This window comes from Periophthalmus magnuspinnatus, chromosome 7 (genome assembly GCF_009829125.3).
Source record: "Periophthalmus magnuspinnatus isolate fPerMag1 chromosome 7, fPerMag1.2.pri, whole genome shotgun sequence".
Taxonomy (NCBI): Eukaryota; Metazoa; Chordata; class Actinopteri; order Gobiiformes; family Gobiidae; genus Periophthalmus; species Periophthalmus magnuspinnatus.
Window position 1 is genome coordinate 12,467,242 of NC_047132.1, and position 21,658 is coordinate 12,488,899.

General features: G+C 44.6%; 1 protein-coding gene across 2 annotated transcripts in view; it reads left to right on the top strand.

The window, feature by feature from the left end:
• The window catches only part of atp2b3b (ATPase plasma membrane Ca2+ transporting 3b), a 55,245-nt gene extending 33,916 nt beyond the window's left edge, over positions 1–21,329 (top strand). The window contains exons 16-26 of one of the 2 annotated variants that reach the window (XM_055223235.1): positions 807–965; positions 1,801–1,980; positions 3,143–3,230; positions 3,606–3,712; positions 5,036–5,227; positions 7,024–7,237; positions 7,454–7,665; positions 13,172–13,279; positions 14,049–14,231; positions 16,412–16,547; positions 21,301–21,329. In XM_055223235.1, coding sequence (XP_055079210.1) covers positions 807–965; positions 1,801–1,980; positions 3,143–3,230; positions 3,606–3,712; positions 5,036–5,227; positions 7,024–7,237; positions 7,454–7,665; positions 13,172–13,279; positions 14,049–14,231; positions 16,412–16,547; positions 21,301–21,329 — 1,608 coding nt within the window. The remainder of the gene's footprint in view (positions 1–806; positions 966–1,800; positions 1,981–3,142; positions 3,231–3,605; positions 3,713–5,035; positions 5,228–7,023; positions 7,238–7,453; positions 7,666–13,171; positions 13,280–14,048; positions 14,232–16,411; positions 16,548–21,300) is intronic. The other variant, XM_055223236.1, reaches the window with a different exon arrangement.
• The last annotated feature ends 329 nt before the right edge of the window (positions 21,330–21,658 follow it).

The window sequence follows — 21,658 nt, forward strand, 5'->3', positions numbered from 1 at the left end:
ATACTAGTTTTAGTATCGATTAGTATGTGATACTTGTGCATGCATGATAGTCAAGTGTAATCCCCTACTACCGAACATTCCAGGCAAAACAGTTGCATCTCTATTGAAACAAGCTGATGGCGCAGCGTCCCCTGAACAAGTTACATAGTGGCCCTTTAAATAAACTTAATATTTCAGTATCTCAAATGTTAAATAATGTATTGCAGGCAGTCATCCGTTCGTACACCCTCTGGAAAATACTGGTCTCGGGGTTGAAGCTAGGGGGCACTCTGTTGCAGTAGGATTTCAGGTGTGTTTTATAAATCTGTCTGAACGCTGCCATCATCTGGTGAAGGTTGCCCACTGCTACTCCTGGCGTAACATAGGATTACCAGTGTGTATATTTCACAAACTGTCACTGCTAACCGTAGCTTAGCTCAGTCACACACAGGTCAGTCACACAGGTTCCCACAGGGGTCAGAGGGAGGGGTCAGACTTCACACACCCGGGAGACGACTTCATCTCTCTGGAGAGAAAAGACTTCAACTGAGAAGAGAGAGGTCAGACGTCATGCAGGGGTCAGGAGGGAGAGGGAGTTTAAGGGTCTTTTGAATGCAGTATTAGCTTAGCCTAGTTTAGTGTCTTACCTCAACTTTCCTCGTGCACTTTCTGTCACAATTATATCTGTAAATCCATGTTTATGACCTTTCAATCAGCTGATGGACCAGGAAGTGACATCACAATTCTATTATTTTTCCCAAATTGTTCCGCTCTAAACAGTTTGTCTCCATTGTTCCTGATGTGTTTTCATTGGTCCTTTGTTGCAGGTCATTGAGCCAATGGCTTGTGAGGGCCTGAGAACCATCTGCATTGCCTACAGAGACCTGTCCCCAAACCCAGAGCCCGACTGGGACAATGAGGCCGAGATCGTAACCGAGCTCACCTGCATCACTGTGGTCGGGATAGAAGACCCTGTCAGACCTGAGGTACATGATATATATACAACAAGAGATGTTAATATATGTATAACACAAGATCTATCATAATAATACAAGAAATATATAACCAAAAGACTGACCTGCATCACTGTGGTGTGGATAGAAGACCCTGTTAGACCTGAGGTAAAGTACTATATACACAGACTTACTACAGAGAGGGTTTATATGTTTATCTAGGGGTCGGATGAGATACGTCTCCACACTCATCCACATGTATTCAAAGGCCACAGACGGGTGGCGCTGTACTTGGGGTCATCATAACCCAAAGACAGATTTAACTGGTTTTGTTTGTCTCTGAGGGTGAATCATTTGAACATTGAACAGGTGTTTATCACAGCCTTCTGCCTGCTTCACTGAAAAATGTATATTCATCAGCATTTACCCTCCAACCAGAAGGTCAGCATTCAGTTCCCACTAGGACAAGTGTGTACGATCTTTGGGCAAGACACTTTTCCCTCTTCGCCTGTGTGAGCAGTGTGTGGTTGGTGGTGGTCAGAGGGGCTGATGCAGACTTTTTTTTTTAGCTCTTGTTCCTTCCTGCAGTGTTTTGCATCTTTTATTATTTCATAAGGGGGTGATTTAAAGTTACCATCTGTAAGTTTATTGGATTTTTTGTTACCATTAGACCTCTGGTTTTCTTCTGTTAGGCCAAAGCTGGCACACTATCAGGAAGCAGCAATGTAGACAGTATCTCAGGGTGAAGTGTGAGAATACAACAGGTTTGCCCAGTCTAATTACTCATGGTGGCTTAAACTTAACAAAGCTAAGTGTTTTACAAGCCTGAATGACCCTGAGTGACCCAAACCTGATCCCTGTGCTGTAGGTCCCAGAGGCCATCAGGAAGTGCCAGCGAGCGGGAATCACGGTGAGGATGGTCACAGGAGACAACATCAACACGGCCAGAGCCATCGCAGCAAAGTGTGGCATCATCCACCCAGGAGACGACTTCATCTGTCTGGAGGGGAAAGACTTCAACCGACGCATCCGCAACGAGAAGGGAGAGGTCAGAGGTCACACAGGGGTCACACAGAGGCCACACAGGGGTCAGAGGGAGGTGTCAGGGTTCACACACCCAGGAGACAACTTCATCTGTCTGGAGGGGAAGGACTTAAAACGACACATCAGCAACAAGAAGGAAGAGGTCAGGGGTCACACAGGGGTCACACAGAGGTCACATAGAGGGTGAGAGTTCACACAACCAGGAGATGACTTCATCTGTCTAGAGCAGGGGTCACCAAACTTGTGCCCGCGGGCGCCATGTCACCCCCAAGCCCCACATGAGTCGCCCGCAGACCGGTTCTAAAAATAGCACAACTCACTAATGAGCTGCATCTAAAATTTAATTTTATTCTGTTGCTATATTTTTTTAATCACCCTTGCGTTTATATAGATTTAAAAATGACAATATCTTAAACATATGTTCATTATACGTGAAGTTTAGATAAGTTAAGGTGAACTTTGACCTACTCACTTCAAAGGTCAGTATTGTACGCGTGACAGTGCTCCGCTCGCGAGCGCTGTGAGGATGCGCTGAATGCAGTTTCTTACTCCAAAACATGGTAGAAAATAAAGAGATCACTTTCACAACGATTTAAGACTGTAAAAGAAACCTGCGCGTATCTCATCTGTGGAGCGACTGTGGTGACGGCAAAGCGGCACAATGTGGAGGGACACTTCACCACGTCTCACAAAACTCCACACTAACTACCCACAGGGACGCGCACTCCCCATGGGGACGCACACTATGCGAGCTAAACGCAGCTTTGGGTAAACAACAGGCTTTTTTCACGACACCGGTGAAAAAGTCACACAACGCAACGTGATCAGTGTGTTCACATAGATGATTATCATTTATCATTATTAATAATGTATAACTAAAGGCAAACTGAGAAAATGTGTTATTTCAGAAGAGCGTCTCAAACTGGTAGCCCTTTGTATGACTCAGTGCCCATAAAGTAGCTCTCAGGTTAAAAAAGGTTGGTGACCCCTGGTCTAGAGGGAAAGGACTTCAACCAATGCATCTACAACAAGAAGGGAGAGGTCAGCGGTTATAGGGGTCACACAGTGGAGTTCACAGTGGACCAGGACTCCACTAAAAAGAGATTCAGAATCTCCCTGGGACTTTCCTGGTTGAATATAATATATGTTCATTTTTGTTTTCACAGATCGAACAAGAGAGAATCGACAAAATCTGGCCCAAACTCCGAGTGCTGGCACGATCCTCCCCCACAGACAAGCACACACTGGTCAAAGGTGAGTGTGGCAGACAGGAGCAGATGGAAGTAGACAAGAGCAGACACAAGCAGGCGGGAGCAGGACTGAATCAGACCTAAAAATGAGTTATAGTTATGAAACCAGGACTAAGCCAGGACTAAACAAGACGAAGCTAGGACTGAACCAGGACTACACCACAACTAAAACAGAACTGAACCCGGTCTAAGCCAGGACTAAGCCAGGACTAAGCCAGGACTAAGCCAGGACTAAGCCAGGACTAAGCCAGGACTAAGCCAGGACTAAGCCAGGACTAAGCCAGGACTAAGCCAGGACTAAGCCAGGACTAAGCCAGGACTAAACCAGGACTAAACCAGACTTTGAGTCCTGAAGCAATGGATTGTCTCGTTTCTCCAGGCATCATCGACAGTAGCATCTTGGAGCAGAGGCAGGTGGTAGCAGTGACCGGAGACGGAACCAACGACGGTCCCGCGCTAAAGAAGGCCGATGTGGGATTCGCCATGGTAACAATTTAATATTCTGTTTGTTTATAGAGCTCTTTTTACTTTCACTTTCAAATTTGACCACAGCCATAACTGTACTAGAGCAAACAGTTCACTCATCGCAGCAGAGACTGGACAGATGACTTCAACATTTGGATGAATCATAACGTGTCTCTCTCTTTCTCTTCCTCTGCTCCCCTCTCTCTTTCTCTTCTTTCTTTTTAATCTCTCTTTCTCTCCCTCTGCTCTCTGCTCTTTCTCTTTTTTCTTTTTATCTCTCCTTCTCTCCCTCTGCTCACCTCTCTCTTTCTCTCATTTCTTTTTCGCTCTTTCCTTCGCTCTACTTTTGATTCTTCCCTTCCTCCCCTTCCCTTTTCTCTCACCTCACTCCCTCTCACCTACTCTTTTCCCTCTCCTTTGTTCCTCTTCTCCCCTCATCTGCCTTCACCCCCACTCTCTTTCTCTCCCCTTCTCTCTCTCCCCTCCCTCTTTCTTTCCTTTGCTCTCTGTTCCTTCTCTCCTCTCCATTTCCTTCTCTTTCTCTTGCCTCTCTCTCCTCTTTCTTCTCCTCTCTTTTTCCTTTCTCTCCTCTCCCTCTTCTCTCCCTCCTACCTTGCTCTCTTCTCTCCACTCTTTCTTTTTTCTCTCTCTCTTCCTCCCTCACTTTTCTCTCCTTCTCTCTCCTTTCTCTCCTCTCCCCTTGACTCCTTCAATCTCCTCCACTCCCCCTCCTCTCCCTCCTCTCCTCCTCCATCGGTCTTTTTCTCTTTCTCCTCTCTCTCCTACCGTTCTCTCCACTCTTTTCTCTCTCCCTCCCTCCCTCCCTCCCTCCCTCTCTTTCTCCCCCTCCCTCCTCTCTTTCTTTGACTCTTCCTCCCCCTCTCTTCCTCCTCCCTCCCTCCCTCCCTCCCTCTCTTTCTCCCCCTCCCTCCTCTCTTTCTTTGACTCTTCCTCCCCCTTTCTTTCCTCCTCTCCCTTACTCTTCCCCCTTCCCTCCTTCCCTCCCTTCCTCCCTCTCTCCCTCCCTTCCCCCCTTCTCTCTCTCTCCTGCTCTTCCTCTCCCTTTCTTTTACTCTTCTGCCTCCTCTTTCCTCCTCCCTCTCTCCCTCCATATCTTCCTCTCACTTCCTTCCCCTCTCCTCTCTCTCTTCCTCTCTCTTTTTTTGACTCTCCCCCCTCTCTTTCCTTCTCTCTCCCTCCCTTCCTCTCTCCTTCTCACCCTCTCTTCCTCCCTCTCTCTCTCCCTCCCCCTCTCTCCCTCTGTCCCTCTCTCTCCCTTCTTCCCTCTCTCTCTTCCTCCCACTCTCTCCCTCCCTCTCTTCCTCCCCCCTCCCTCTCTCTCAGGGCATAGCGGGCACAGATGTGGCGAAGGAGGCGTCTGACATCATCCTGACAGACGATAATTTCTCGAGCATCGTTAAAGCCGTGATGTGGGGCCGAAACGTCTACGACTCCATCTCCAAGTTCCTCCAGTTTCAGCTCACGGTCAACGTTGTGGCCGTGATCGTAGCCTTCACAGGGGCGTGCATCACACAGGTACTGAACCAGAACTAGACCAGGACTAAACCAGGAGTAGAGCAGGTCTAAAACAGGACTAGACCAGGACTAGACCAGGACTGAACCAGGATTAAACCAGGGCTAAACCAGAGCTAAACCAGGACTAAACCAGGATTAAACCAGGACTAAACCAGGACTAAACCAGGACTAAACCAGGGCTGAACCATGGCTAAACCAGGACTAAACCAGGAGTAGAGCAGGTCTAAAACAGGACTAGACCAGGACTAGACTAGGACTAGACCAGGACTGAACCAGGACTGAACCAGGACTGAACCTGGATTAAACCAGGGCTAAACCAGGACTAAACCAGGGCTAAACCAGGACTAAACCAGGACTAAACCAAGACTAAACTGGCATTAAAGCAGGACTAAAGAAGGACTAAACTGGCCTAAACCAGGAATGAACCAGGATTAAACTAGGACTATAACAGGCCTAAACCAGGACTAAACTAGGCTCCCGGTCTAAGCCCGGTCTAAACTCGTTTTTGCTGTAGTTCATGTTGGCTGTGTCAGTCTGGTTGGACATGTGGAGATGTGACAGATCAGCCTCCGTGTCATCAGGAGTAAAGATGCTTCAGTCTAACTCACAGAGACAGAAGTGCGTTTCTCTGTGTTTCTATGTAAACTCACACAGTTATGGTCTATCTGACCTGACATGGTCGAGTACCACACTGCAGAGGTCACACGCTCCAGTAAAGGTCAAAGCATAAACAACAGAAGGAAACATATATAGTAAACATGAGCAAATACTATGAACCTAGACTCAACTAGGACTAAATCAGGACTCAAACAGGGCTAAACTAGGACTGAACAGAAGGAAATACAATAGGGAGGCTGTGGGATCTGCTCCACAAACTTGTCATATTAATCTTATCAATCCAAGTCCTTTCAGCTGACGACACTCACATCTTTTGGGGTTGAAAAATGGCTCCACTTTCTGAAGCGTTTGTGAAAAATGCTTTGAATTTTGTTTGTTTATCTTGACAGAGAAGACCTTTAACTTTGTGCCAGTTTCGTTTCATGCGATAGGTCCAGGAATTACAAAGATATTAACCATAAACCAGATCAACACATCTGCATCTGACAGTTACACGGCAAACTCCACCATAGAACTCTGATCTGTCTTCAGCTCAGGTTAAACCATACACTGTGTAAAGACATGGACTTAGTGAGTGTGACGTCACCCACAGCGTTCGGCTCCAGTCAAATGAAGTTCATTGAGGCTAGAGCAGTTATAGAGGCACATTTCAAGTTCCATATTTGGAATTCCAACCGCAAGTATCATAGTAACCAAAGACTAAACCTGGAACCAGGCTGTTGAAGGTAACGCACCTTCCCGTCTGCACCACTGGTTTAACAAGGAGCTGGCACTTAGAAATGCTGTAAATCACACCTGTTGCTAACACTAGCGAGAGTGACCTCGGGGAAAGAGGGCAGTTTTATCTGTAATTAATGTTCATATCTTGATTTACAGACAAAATAGTGCAATAAAAATACCAGGATCATGTAGAGCAGCTTACTACAAAAGACCAAAATGACAAGCCTTACAGCTGCAGTTACAGAGAGAGGGGACACAGTTTTTCAGTGTAAAGTGAACTGGAGTCTGGATGGCTATTTGGAACACGGCAGCGATCAGATTAGCTATGTCCATTTATATATACAGTCTATGCTGATGTGAACGTGACCAGGACTCTTCGTTGTAGGCCGTGCAGATGTTTTAGTTTATGTATATTTTGTTTTTTGTTTTTATTTAAGTAGTTTTTTGTGTTCTTTTAGGACTCCCCGCTGAAGGCCGTGCAGATGCTCTGGGTGAACCTCATCATGGACACCTTCGCGTCTCTCGCCTTGGCGACCGAGCCCCCGACAGAGGCACTGTTGCTACGGAAACCCTACGGCCGGAACAACCCTTTGATCTCACTGACCATGATGAAGAACATCCTGGGTCACGGGGTCTACCAGCTTGTCATCATCTTCACCCTTCTCTTCATCGGTCAGACACAAATGCATATATATGATACTGACTTATTGATAGAGGGTGGAGGAAAACTAAAATCTGACTAAAACAGAACTAAACTACGACTGAACTAGGACTACACCAGAATTAAACCAGGACTAAATCAGGATTAAAACCACGACTAAACTCTATACAATTCTTGTGTTCCAGACCTCCCTCCTCTGTATAAACCCGTCTCCTCTTGTGTTCCAGGCGAGCGCATATTTAACATCGACAGCGGGAGGAACGCCCCCCTGCACTCCCCCCCCTCGGAGCACTACACCATCATCTTCAACACCTTCGTCCTCATGCAGCTCTTCAACGAGATCAACGCTCGTAAGATCCATGGAGAGAGGAATGTTTTCGATGGAATCTTTGGAAACCCCATCTTCTGCTCCATCGTCCTCGGCACCTTTGCTGTGCAGGTAAACACTAAAATCATTATTTTAAAACTAGTGTTCATACTAATCTATTTTCTTTTGGTTGAAAAAAATCTTTTTATGATGTTTTCCCTCAGGGATCGATAAAGTTTACTTAAAGCCACCGTATGTAACTTTTCAGCCAGAAAGTAGACTAAAATAAAAGCATGTTGTTTTTTTTTTTATCTGGTTGTGTTTATTGTACTGAAAAACATAGGAAAACATGTGTCTTTACTATGAGTGGGCTCACATCTCCATAAACCTGACTCTTATTTGACCTGGCTGGCTTGTTTCCATTGAAATGTTGTTCCTTTGGTTGTAATGTTCCACAGTATGGCATAAAATGCGTCTATCACCATAGAGAATGTTCCAAAGTATAGTTTTAACCTTCTGTTTCCATGGAATCATGCAGGTGACATGCCAACTTCAAGAAGTTACATACTGTACCTTTAAATCTAAATACATAAAAGAATGAAACATGAAAAACTGGAGGAATGGCGGCAGAGTCATTAGCCTCACAGGAAAAAGTTCCCATGTTCAATTCCCAGATCATGTGGAACCATAGTCTGTATAAAGACGTGGACTAAGTGAGTGTGACGTCATCCACAGCGTTCGGCTCCAGTCAAATGAAGTTCAACGAGGCTAGAGCAGTTATAGGGGCCAATTTGGAGCAGAGTTCCACATTTGGAATTCCACCTGTGAGTATCATCGCAACCAAAGAGCCAATCTGGAGCGAGCCTGTTGAAGGTTAAGCCCTTTCCGTCCGCAGTGCTGGTTTAGCGGGGAGTGTGCACTTATCAACACTGTCAATCAAACCTGTTGCGCTATAATGAGCAACATCAGTGAAAGAGGGTTCACTGGTCTGTTATTAATGTTCATGAGTTATGGACAGTCTCACAATAGTGACATAAAAACCCCAGGATCATGTAGAGCGGGTTAATACGATCATTTTAAGATCAAAATGACAAGGCTCACTGCAGCAGTTACAGAGAGTTTTTCAATACAAAGTGAATTGGAGCCAAAGTCGATGGAGCTGAATTGCTTCCATACTCAATTCCTTTTTGAAATGTGGCGGGTAGCGGGTTAGCTATGTCCATAGTCTATGTGTGGAACCTTTCTGTGCGGAGTTTCTGTGTGTTCTTCCTGTGTCAATCTAAACGTGATAATAGTCTTATATAGAGCTTTTACAGACAGTTATTGATGAGTCTCATGCATTTTTCAGTTCCTCCTCACACTCACGTTCTACCTCCAGCCCTAACCCTGCAGAGCCGAGTGTGTCTGAGCCAAGACCATCACATTATAGATCTGAACCTCTCTCACTGAAAGCATCAAACAACCACAACGCTGCCCTGTGATTGGACGGGTCACCCAGCGGCTCCAACCTAAACACAGGAGTGCTACAAGATGGATTCTATTGAGTTTATGATAATTATCCTTCCTGTCAGTGTGATGTAAGGTAAACAGACAGAGCGACGTGTCTTGACAAAAGACCCAACAACAGCATAAACTGCGATCAAAACTGCCAACATTCAGGTTTGTCTATGGAACTCAACAGTCCCACCCACTTTCAAGTCCACTCTGCTTCCAGAAGTAAATTTTTCATTAATTTTTCACATAAACTTTTCCAAAAATTCAAATATTAAATACGCCCTGTTGTGCTTGTGTTTGCTCTATAATTATAATCTCTGACACTTGTGGATCATCCATCCATCCATTTTCTTCCGCTTATCCGGGGCCGGGTCGTGGGGGCAGCAGTCTAAGCAGGGACTCCCAGACTTCCCTCACCCCGGACACGTCCTCCAGCTCCTCCGGTGGAACCCCAAGGCGTTCCCAGGCCAGCCGAGAGACATAGTCCCTCCAGCGTGTCCTGGGTCTTCCCCGGGGCCTCCTCCCGGTGGGACATGCCCAGAACACCTCCCTAGGGAGGCGTCCAGGAGGCATCCTGAGCAGATGCCCGAGCCACCTCAACTGGTTCCTCTCAACGTGTAGGAGCAGCGGCTCTACTCCGAGCTCCTCCCGTGTGACCGAGCTCCTCACCCTATCCCTAAGGGTGCGCCCGGCCACTCTGCGGAGGAAACCCATTTCAGCCGCTTGTATCCGCGATCTTGTCCTTTCGGTCATTACTCAGAGCTCATGACCATAGGTGAGGGGAGGAACGTAGATTGACCGGTAAATCGAGAGCTTCGCCTTCCGGCTCAGCTCCTTCTTTACCACAACGGACCGATACAGCGACCGCATCACTGCAGACGCTGCACCGATCCTCCTGTCAATCTCCCGCTCCATCCTTCCCTCGTGAACAAGACCCCGAGATACTTGAACTCCTCCACTTGGGGCAGAGACTCACCACCCACCCGGAGAGGGCAAACCACCTTTTTCTGGTCGAGAACCATGGCCTCGGATTTGGAGGAGCTGATTTTCATCCCAGCCGCTTCACACTCGGCTGCAAACCGCCCCAGTGCCTGCTGCAGGTCCTGGCTCGAAGAAGCCATCAGGACAACATCATCTGCAAACAGCAGAGATGAAATCCTGTGGTTCCCAAACCAGGCCCCCTCCGGCCCCTGGCTGCGCCTAGAAATTCTGCCCATAAATATAATGAACAGAACCGGTGACAAAGGGCAGCCCTGGCGGAGTCCAACATGCACTGAGAACAGGTCTGACTTACTGCCGGCAATGCGAACACAGCTCCGGCTCCGGTCATACAGGGACCGGACAGCCCTTAGCAAAGAGCCCCGGACCCCATACTCCCAGAGCACCCCCCAAAGGACACCATGAGGGACACGGTCGAATGCCTTCTCCAGATCCACAAAACACATGTGGACTGGTTGGGCATACTCCCATGAGCCCTCGAGGACCCGATGGAGAGTATAGAGCTGGTCCAGTGTTCCACGACCAGGACGAAAACCACACTGCTCCTCCTGAATCCGAGGTTCGACTATCGGTCGGATTCTCCTCTCCAGTACCCTGGAATAGACCTTACCGGGAAGGCTGAGGAGTGTGATTCCCCTGTAATTGGAACACACCCTCCGGTCCCCCTTCTTATACAGAGGGACCACCACCCCGGTCTGCCATTCCACAGGTACTGTCCCCGATCGCCACGCGATGTTGCAAAGACGTGTCAGCCAAGACAGTCCCACAACATCCAGAGACTTGAGGTACTCAGGACGGATCTCGTCCACCCCCGGAGCCTTGCCACCGAGGAGCTTGCCAACCACCTCAGTGACTTCAGCCAGGGTGATGGACGAGTCCGCCTCCGGGTCCCCTGTTTCTGCTTCCTCCTCGGAAGACGTGACAGTGGGATTGAGGAGATCCTCAAAGTATTCCTTCCACCGCCCGACAACATCCCCAGTCGAGGTCAGCAGCTCTCCACCCACACTGTAAACAGTGTTGGTGAAGCACTGCTTCCCCCTCCTGAGGCGTCGGACGGTTTGCCAGAATCTCTTTGAGGCCGTCCGATAGTCCTCCTCCATGGCCTCCCCAAACTCCTCCCAACCCCGAGTTTTTGCCTCTGTGACTGCCCAAGCCGCGGCACGCTTGGCCCGCCGGTACTCATCAGCTGCCTCAGGAGTCCCACGAGCCAACAAGGCTCGATAGGACTCCTTCTTCAGCTTGACGGCATCCCTTACTTCCGGTGTCCACCACCGGGTTCGGGGATTGCCGCCGCGACAAGCACCGCAGACCTTACGACCACAGCTACGAGCAGCCGCATCGACAATAGAGGTGGAGAACATGGCCCACTCGGAGTCCATGTCTCCAACCTCCCCCGGGATCAGGGAGAAGCTCTCCCGGAGGTGGGAGTTGAAGACCCCCCTGACAGAGGGCTCCGCCAGACGTTCCCAGCAGACCCTCACGATGCGCTTGGGCCTGCCAGGTCTGTCCGGCTTCCTCCTCCGCCAGCGGATCCAACTCACCACCAGGTGGTGATCAGTTGACAGCTCAGCCCCTCTCTTCACCCGAGTGTCCAAGACACGCGGTTGGAGGTCAGATGACATGACAACAAAGTCGATCATCGACCTCCGACCTAGAGTGTCCTGGTGCCACGTGCACCGATGGACACCCTTGTGCTCGAACATGGTGTTTGTTATGGACAAGCTGTGACTAGCACAGAAGTCCAATAACAAAACACCGCTCAGGTTCAGATCGAGGAGGCCGTTCCTCCCAATCATGCCCCTCCAAGTGTCACTGTCGTTACCCACATGGGCGTTGAAATCCCCCAGGAGAACAACGGAGTCCCCGGTTGGTGCACTGTCTAGTACCCCTCCCAGGGACTCCAAGAAGGCCGGGTACTCTACACTGCTGTTTGGCCCATAGGCCGACACAACAGTGAGAGACCTGTCCCCGACCCGAAGGCGCAGGGACGCGACCCTCTCGTTCATGTCCTCTCGGACATGGAGACTAGCTCTGGGGACGACTTAATAAAAGAAACGACTCCACTGTTTTCCTTGTTAAAAAATTGCGGTGTCGAATGGGAGCTGACGTCATCGTAAACGTCATCACAATAAAGCACCACATGCTGTCAGCTGCACATCACACTAGCGAGCAGCCCATTTTAAAAAATTTGTACCAAAATGACTACGCAACGCTGCCGAATCCTACGAGTATCACCAACTAAGAAATTAAAATTGGAGAAGGAAGTGTGTAGGTCGCAGTGGGCGTGTACCGGTGGAGGTGAAAATGGGATTAGATCGGGAAAATGGCATCTTCGAAATAAACAATTTCAGATTACTCAAACATGAATCACTCTAAATACAACTTCAGAGGCTCAATGAGAAGACACGAAGAGAACATGGTTAAAGATCTGAAAAGTCCATTTTGCAGAATAGGTCTGATTTAAGAGTTCAAAGGCATCGCAGAGGCTAAACAGCTATGTGCTAATTAATATCCATAATGTGGTTACTTTAAACCCAAAAAGCACATTTAAAAACAGATTTCAGCTAAATGTTTTAATAACTTTGCTGTTAATAAAGTTTCAGAACCAGATTTTAAATAAAAGAGCTGATCAGCCCTGAGCTTTTAAACTTTTAAGAAACATTTTTGTCCATGGGAAAAATGGAACATGTATTTACTTCCTGAACTCAGGGGTGGACGTCACTGTTCTGCTCCTTCGAGGCAATTCTACGGGGATACAGGGAGAACATGCAAACACAGACAGGCTTCACCTAGTTTAGGGATCAAACCTGTGACTGTGTGATGTAGAGCCCTAACCCCTGTGCCACCACAATGAAATAATCTTTCTCTTTGCGGTATTCTGAACATAACCCAGCTCCCTGTGTGGTCAGTAGAACACTTGTGTTTCTTACATTCTTATTGCTCTACTTATATTTTAACATGGCTTCCCTGTATTTATTTGCACATGTTTTATATTTTTGTTATTTCAGATCATCTTCGTTCAGTACTTCTTATTCTGTTTGTCTTATATTTATGCCTTTCCCTTCACAGATCATGCCAGTGCAGTACTTATCACTTTATATATAATAATATATATATACTGTATCATGTGTGTTTCTTGTTTCAGATCGTGATCGTCCAGTTTGGAGGGAAGCCGTTCAGCTGTGCCCCTCTGAACGTGGAGCAGTGGCTCTGGTGTCTGTTTGTGGGAGTGGGAGAGCTGCTCTGGGGACAGGTCAGAGGTCACACGACACCTTCAGTCAATGTGATGTGTAATATTTAGTCATATGTAATATTTATGATGAGTCTGAAATCACGATTCAGTTCAGAGGTCACATGAACATGGGCCAAAAGCTCCAGCCAAATGAAGCCGATCGAGGCTAGCAGTTATAGCGGCTAATTCGGAGCCATAATTCGAAATCCAAGTGCGAGTATCAACGCACACGCCTCTTCCCTTCCACGCCGCTGGTTTGACAGGGGGCGGGCTCTTAGGTACACTGTCATTCAAACCTGTTGCTAACTTTAGCGGGAGTGACCTCAGGGAAAGAGGGCAGTTTTGTCTGTTATTAATGTTCATATCTTGATTTATGGACATAATGGTGAAATAAAAACACCAGAATCATGTTGAGCGGTCTGAGAGCAGCAGTTACAGAGAGAGGGGCCACAGTTTTCTAATGTAAAGTGAATTGGAGCCGATGGAGAAAGCGGCGGCTCGCGGGTTAGCTATGTCCATTTATATATGCATATATGCATTATAAATGTCAGCAACCATTAGTTAGCAACCAAAATGTTAACAAGGATTAGTCAGAACTTAATGAGCCTACGCTATAGTTATGATTAGACTCGTAACTGCCACTTAACTGATGTAAAACTGTGATACATTTTCAGCACAGGTATTATCCACTAAAGCAAGTCAGAATCAGAAATACATTCAAACCTGTGTATGTCTTCTTTAAGTCGGAGTACTGTTATTTGACCTTTGAAGCTTGTTGTCTTTGTTTTAGTTGATAGCCACAGTGCCCACAGAGCGGCTTCCCTGTCTGAAGGAGGCGGGGCTGGGTCTGGAGCCTGGAGAGGAGGAGGGAGAGGAGCTGGCAGAGGATGAAGAGGAGATCGACTGTGCAGAGAGGGAGCTGAGGAGGGGCCAGATACTGTGGTTCAGAGGCCTCAACCGCATACAGACACAGGTACTATATACAATACAATCTATAACACAATACAGGGCTATTATCGTTAATATAAAATAGACACAGGTGAAATATATATAAACTTTTATCTTATATACATAAAAACATTATACAACCTATAATACAGCCATATACAGACACAGTTACTATATATAAACTATAACGTAATACAATCATATACAGACACAGGTATGATATAACAGCTACTATCTTTAATGTAATACAGGGTTCAACTGACACAGGTGAAATATAAACTTGTCCTTTTCATGTAATACAAGATTCATAACATATAACAAAATATGCAATCAACCATATACAGACACAGGTCCTATATAAGAACTATTATATATAACACAACGATATACAGACACACGTACTATATAAGCACTATTTATAACACAACCATATACTGTACAGTCACAGGTCCTATGTAAGAACTATTATCTTTCATATAATGTACAGATATAAGTAAAATACTGAGACCAAACCATTTAACATAAAACAGGTCAGACAAAGGTTCGATATACAAACTACTGTATATATATTGTCTCTATGGTTCAGCTGTACACAGACTAGAGCTGTCACCAAGATAACATTTCAATACCACAACAATAGTTAAAAACAAAAATAAAAAATCCCTTTTGTTAGGTATATATAAGTCAAAACCATTTAATTTTTAAAAGTAAATTTCAAATACATTGTAAAGCTTAGGTGTATTCAAGAAACAGCACTTAGACTTAGTTTTTCCTACACAAATGGGAATATTGTATACATATTTTCCCACGGAATAGATACAAACTGAAACTAAAACTCTGATTGAGAAACATTGCATTTTATATTTATTTAAGGATTTCCTAAACCAAATGACGGATGTTATATCTGTAAAACTAAGTGCTCTTTTCCAAATGTGTTTCACTTTTGTGTCTTTCTGATTGTGCCAAAATAACTGCGCTGTCTCTTTCCGTAGCTCCATAGATAAACAGTATTCTATCCCAACAGCCTTCTCTGTGGTATGTATCGAATGTGACAGTTCAAATGTGCCTGATGCTCTGATCATGATCATGTGGGTTTAAAACACAGAATGTAACGATTTAAAAATGTGTATTTCCATTTGGAGATTTGATCTGAACACATTTACATCAGACTCCTACATGACACAGGTCCAATGCTCCTGTTTTCTGATAAATGTACTTTTGTGGTTTAAAACATGTTTAAATGTTTCCTCATCAGAGACATGCCTGAAGTTCTGACAAGGATCATTAGGGATAAAACTGAACTACCTCTGAAAACTTCAGACTTACATGTACGTGTATAGAGAGTTGTGAAGCAGCTCCAGGCTCAGAATAGTCAGGTTTATATATGAATTTAAATTATATGAATGACAGGAGTGTGATGTCACTGGTGATGTCACTTCCTGGTCCATGTCACATTACCTGATTCAAAATACTGGACATTTTTACTCTTTTTTTTTTTTTTTTAAATAATGACATATCTCGTCATTTTACACTAACAAGGTTATAAGTCTGACAGAAAATGTACAAGGCCGAGGTAAGAAGCTAGGTTGCGCTAAACTAGCACTAGCAGTGACTGTGGCTGTCGACAGAAATTTCGACAATTTCAAAATGTTTACATATTTGATATAGTTTGTGGTTAAACACACCTGTCTCTCGTTTGATGTAAAACAAAGCTAGAAAAAATAGCTGTGAAATTGCTGGTTGGACCCGGAAATGACTTCATTGCTTAACAATCCAATAAAAACACAAAGGAGTACTTCTGGATTACCACCTGATGACATCATCTGCAGTGCAGGCGAGCTTTTTAACCCTTAAAAAGAAGTCTGAATGTTTAGGATGCATGAAATGATGCAGTCCCTCATTTGGCCACCAGGGGTCCAGGCATGTTTGTGATGAAGAAGCTACAGATAAAGTTAATACATCAGATACAGGAGCTAAAATGTCTAACATGTTGAATCCTCTTGTTGACCCCCCTTCCACACACACACACACACACACACACACCCACACACACCCTCTCACACACACACACACACACCCCCACCCACCCACAAACACTCTCTCTCACACACACACAGACACACACCCCCACACACTTACACACTCTCTCTCACTTTACCTAGTGTTGGGCTGACCTGGTGCTGCTGTTCTGTGTGTGTCCTGCAGATGGAGGTAGTGAGCACGTTCAAACGCAGCGGTTCGTTTCAGGGCGCAGTGCGGAGGCGCTCGTCTGTGCTCAGTCAACTTCACGACGTAAACACTCTCTCTACCCCCTCTCACGTGTCTCTGTCCGCCACAGCCAATCCCAGCTCAGCGGCGCCCCCCGGGAGTGAGTCCGCCAGCATGCACTCAGACACCACCGCAACCACACAGACACGACACCAGGGCCAGCAGTCTTACATACAAGAGAGGGGGCCTAGACTGTCTGCAGACAAAAACGACACGATTTAGCTGAGCGGGACTGAGGGATTAGTTGTAAAGTTCTGGAAAAGATTAGCTGAAATCATGAGCTGTAACAGTTTAAAATGTCCAGTGTTTTTCTCATTTAAGAATAAAATAACATGATAATTATTACTAGTAAAAACCTTATTTCATAAGAATGTGTCTATCTCTTATCTGGTGACACAGAAAGGCCATGTGTGTAAAATTTCCTCCCCAGGATGATAATATAGCCTTATATTTGTACTGCACTTTTCAAGGTGATGTAAAAATAGGGCAGTTTCATCTGCCACAATGGGACATTCTAGTTATTAATATACAGTATACAATATATACACACAACCAGTCAAAAGTTTGGACACACCTTCTAACTCTACATTTTTTTTTATATTTCATATCCAAATCCTCAGAGGCTCCTTTGCTTTGTGGACCTCAAACCCTTGTCTTTCTCTCAATGGGCTTCATGATGAAGTCCCTGAAATGCTTTTTTTTCACAGCTGTGCCTTGTCCAGGTCAAGAAGTGCCAAAAGTGCCAGTCAGGATTCAAAGCAAAAAAAAAAATCTACGTTGTAACTAATCCTGGAAATAAATGTAAAAGTATGTCCAAACTTTTGACTGGCCATGTGTAAATGTATATTGATATTGAACCTGATAATTTCTATTAGTGATAGGTCCATTCTCCCGCTGCATTTAAACAACCACAACACAGCATCTGGGAGGGCATCTGACCAACCACAGCAACTACAGATAAACTCGAGACATTTGACCTGCCCCCATCTCAGTCTAACACTACAGGGATACAGGAGGATGGGAGGACATCTGACTGACATACAGGGACAGTGGGATGGGAGGGCATCTGACACACTGCACACTCCTCCATGGCCCTGCTCCTGTCCCGGGACACTCTCTCTCTCCGCACTGCACGTGTTCTGCAGTCCTGGTTGTCTCCTCCTCTTCCGCTCGCTGCTCGTGTCTGCAAACGTTTACCCCTTTTTCTAAAACAGCACTTCGCCCTGGTTCCTGTGTTGATTTGTTGAATGTGTTTTTGAATTTTAAAGGCATGAGGTGGGGCTGTTCCTCTCTTATTATTAACTTCAATAACTTTCATTTTAATTTGCAAAAAGGAAAAAACATTCAAATTGAACTTAAACTACCCAAATCGGCTGACTTTTGAGAGAGAAAAAGCACCTCCTCTTGCATTGGTGTTTCCATGTTTGTGAATGCGGTCAAGCGTTGTGGAGCATTGCGAAGATGTGTTTTTTTGTTGTTGTTTTTTTTTACAATTTATTTCATGATTATAACCAGCCTCTGAAACAGCTATTTTCAATAATTTCATATTAAATAGAATTAGTTTTTTTTCCAACTAAACACTGGTAAACCTTCGAGTATACAAGGCCCATGGGTCGGTGTTGTTAAGACTGTGATCGGTTCATTTTTGACAGGTGTGGCTCTCCTGACGTCTGCAAAAATCGGATCTACTTATTTTGAAGTCACTCTATTTGTTTTTCTTGTATCTATCCTGAGGTATTCCAGGTTTCCAGATGTTGAAGTGAAGTCAGCTGAAATTTGCACCAAAATGTGTCCTAAAATACTGCAAAAATTGAATTTCTACATGAGTTAAAATCACATGAATGCAGTTTTGATTTGAGTAATTTTGACAAGATTCATGTCATTAGCTATAATTATTTGACAAATTTCACTGTATTTTAACAATTTTTTTCTTATTTCAAGTTAAATAATTAGCCAGTCCTGTTAAGAAAATTACACTTAAATAACAGATCTAGTCCATGCAAAAAAAACAACATTGAAATTTAACTTGAAATATGAAAAAAAATCTTTAAAATAAAACCAAAAACCTAGGATTTTTAAATTAATATAATCTTTTCAAATTGACTCAAAAAAATTGGTGGTGTGATTTTAGCTCATGTGGACGTTCTTTTTGTCCAGTGCAGTCATAGTTGTCCATACAGTGGTATTTAGATTGTAAACAATCTAAATCGCGGCTCTTAGATAAGCTTTCGTTTTCATTTTATGTTTCCTATTTTTCTTTTATCTTTCTTCATCCCTTCCATCATCATGTCCCCGTCCCTGCCCCCTCTTGTATAGCCCTCCCTCTCGTTTTTAACCCCTCCCCCTCTCATCTAACCCCTCCTCCTCTCGTTTAACCCCTCCTCATTCATGTCTTCTCCTTCCTGTGTGTCAGTTCTGTGTGTGTGGGAGTGAGTGTGCATGTTGTAGTGACATTTTTGGCGCGTCGATGCGTTCCTTTTACGTTTGTGGCGTTGGGGCTTGGCGTGAGAGCTGCATGTGAACGCTTGAGCTGCTCCTGCTTTGGTTTTATTATTATTTATTTGTTTGTTCTTGTTTTGTTTTCTGAGGCTCCATCTCTCTCTCAGCCTCGGCCTCTTCTGTTGCTCCTCCCACTTTACCTCCTCCGTCCTCCATCTTAGGCTCCTCCTCCTCACAGAACTGCACTGCTAAGCCACATGCTAAGCTACACCGCTAAGCTACATGCTAAGCTACACCTCTAAGAATAGATTCAGAAAAACTCATTATCGGCTGAAGTTACTTTGGAAATACATCCTTCTTTCCAAAACTCACATGCGATTCAAGAACCATCTGAGAACAAGCTTTTGTTCAAAAACATGAAGGTTTGGGAAGAGGGACGTTAGCTCCAGATGCTCCAGGTCAACACTCACTTTTCCATTTTCCAAATAAGATTCCAGAAACTAGAGATGTCCCGATCCAGAGACCCATCTCATGTGGAGATCCAGGCAGTTTGACTGATCTGACAGAGATCTGTAATCATGTGGTAATGCTAATCCTAATGCTAACGTATTCGGCCAACATGTGGTCTTGTCAAAGCATATGTCTAAAACAGTGTCATTTAAAACTGAAAAATAATATTACAAAAACATACCAATACCAAGTTGTAAAGGATCAGTTTCAGATCGGGACATTGCTTCAGAAACAGAGGCATATTCACTTCTCTCATGTGTCATATCTGTGTCTAATATGGAGGATGTAGTTTAGGCACTGCCGTATCAGGTACTGTCCTCGCTGCCATATTAGGTCACTACACTTAAAGTGGTTTAAAGTGAATGCCGCTCACACTTGCATGTGTAGACAAAGTGTTACCAGGCAGAGGCGGGTCTGGAGGTAAAGCTATACTCTGGGACATTTCCTTCAGAGTATGTTGTATCTGCCTCCTGCTCCCTCTGCTCTGCTCTGGTCTGTAGTTCTGTCACAGTGTCTCAAACAGGTTTAGACACTTTTGTGTTTCATTCGATCCCTCTGTGGATCCTGTTTGTTTTCATTTGGTCTGTGCCCAGTGCAGACTGTGGTCAGGGGGGGGGCGCTAAAGGGCAGGACACACCAGTTTATCGGCCGATGTATCGCTTTCTAGTGAACAGTGACATGCAGGGCCCATTTACATCGACACGGATATGAAACTGATCCATGTCATAATGTTGTTTCCTCATCACAAACAGACCTGGAGTTGTGTTTTGTTTCATTCACATGTTTAACACACAAACCCTGTATATTTAGACTGAGTTCTTCTCTCAAACAGAAAACACTCTGTTCCACCTTGTGATGTCATGTGGTAATACAGGAAGTGCTCCACTGTGTTTTCCACACATCTTCACTAGAATCATTTGGATAATTTCAGTCTTGGAATTGTCGATCTCTACTGAACTGAAGGCAAAAGGAGCTGTTAACTTGAAAACTACCACTTCATGACATCACAAGGTGGAGCAGAGCATTTTGAGTTTTGGAGATGTAGACAGACTAATAATAAAGTGTTACTCAAACATGTGTGAATGAAACAAAAAACAACTCCAGGTCTGTTTTTGAGGAGGTAACAGTGTTATAACATGGCTTTAAATGGACTTGTATCTGTAGAGTGTTATTTCATGCACAGTTTGAGCAGTGGCGTCCTTCATACACACTCGTTTTATTAAAGTGTAGCTGTATGCTAGGACACGCCCTCATTGCTCTTCGCTTCTGTCTGTTTTTCTGTTGCCGTTTCTCCATTTGCAGATTTGCACTCAGCCTCTGCCTTTCCGCCATTTTGTTTTGTAACATTCAAGTTTTTCCATCTAGCACTTCTGAAAGAGCCAGCAGAGAGAGAGGGATAAGGAGGGAGGGATGAGGAGAGATGTTTTTGTATATATATATTTGTTATTTGGATTTTTTTTTTAAAGTATATTATATGGAGGGGAGAGGAGTAACAGTGGTCCGAGCTCCTGGCAGCTCCGTTCACTGTGTGGGCGTTCTATACTCGAAAGTTTACAGAAAATCAAAATGAAAACAAACGTGACGAGGCGGCCATTTTGTGACGAGGAAGCCATTTTGTGATGCGGAGGCCATTTTGGAGCGCTGCATGTTGTTTTTCTGTCCGAGGCTCTTTGGAAAAACAGAACTGCACTGAACCTGAGCTTGACCGCCTGTCGATCATGACCAGGGCGCGTTCATGGGACACTTTCTCAATGGGTTTCTTAAAAATCAAGATGGAGGAATGGTTATGGTGTTATCTTTGTAACTACTGGGCCTATCCACATTGACAGAACAAGAATAATGTAGCAAATATGGGATTGCTAACATGAAATAATCACATTCAACTTCTGTGGGTTTTCAATTTTAAGATTTCATACGAAAACTGTGCCTTCACCAACGTGTAATATCTTGGATTTATATTTTGCTAGTAAAAAAAAATTAAAACTATAAAACCTATAGAAAAAGCTGTAAAAAAATAAAACTATATAATCTTTCCATTTACTTATTGAAGTTGGTCTAATTGAAACAAGATCACATAATGCTTTTATTTAAAGTCAATTTAAAATTTTGAGTAACATTAGCTCTTGGTGTGCTAATCTTAAAATGTCACACAGAGCAGGTCCTGGCCACTTAACTATTGCAAATTTATTAGATTGGTGGATTTTGTCATTTTAAATTAGATTTTTGAGATTGATG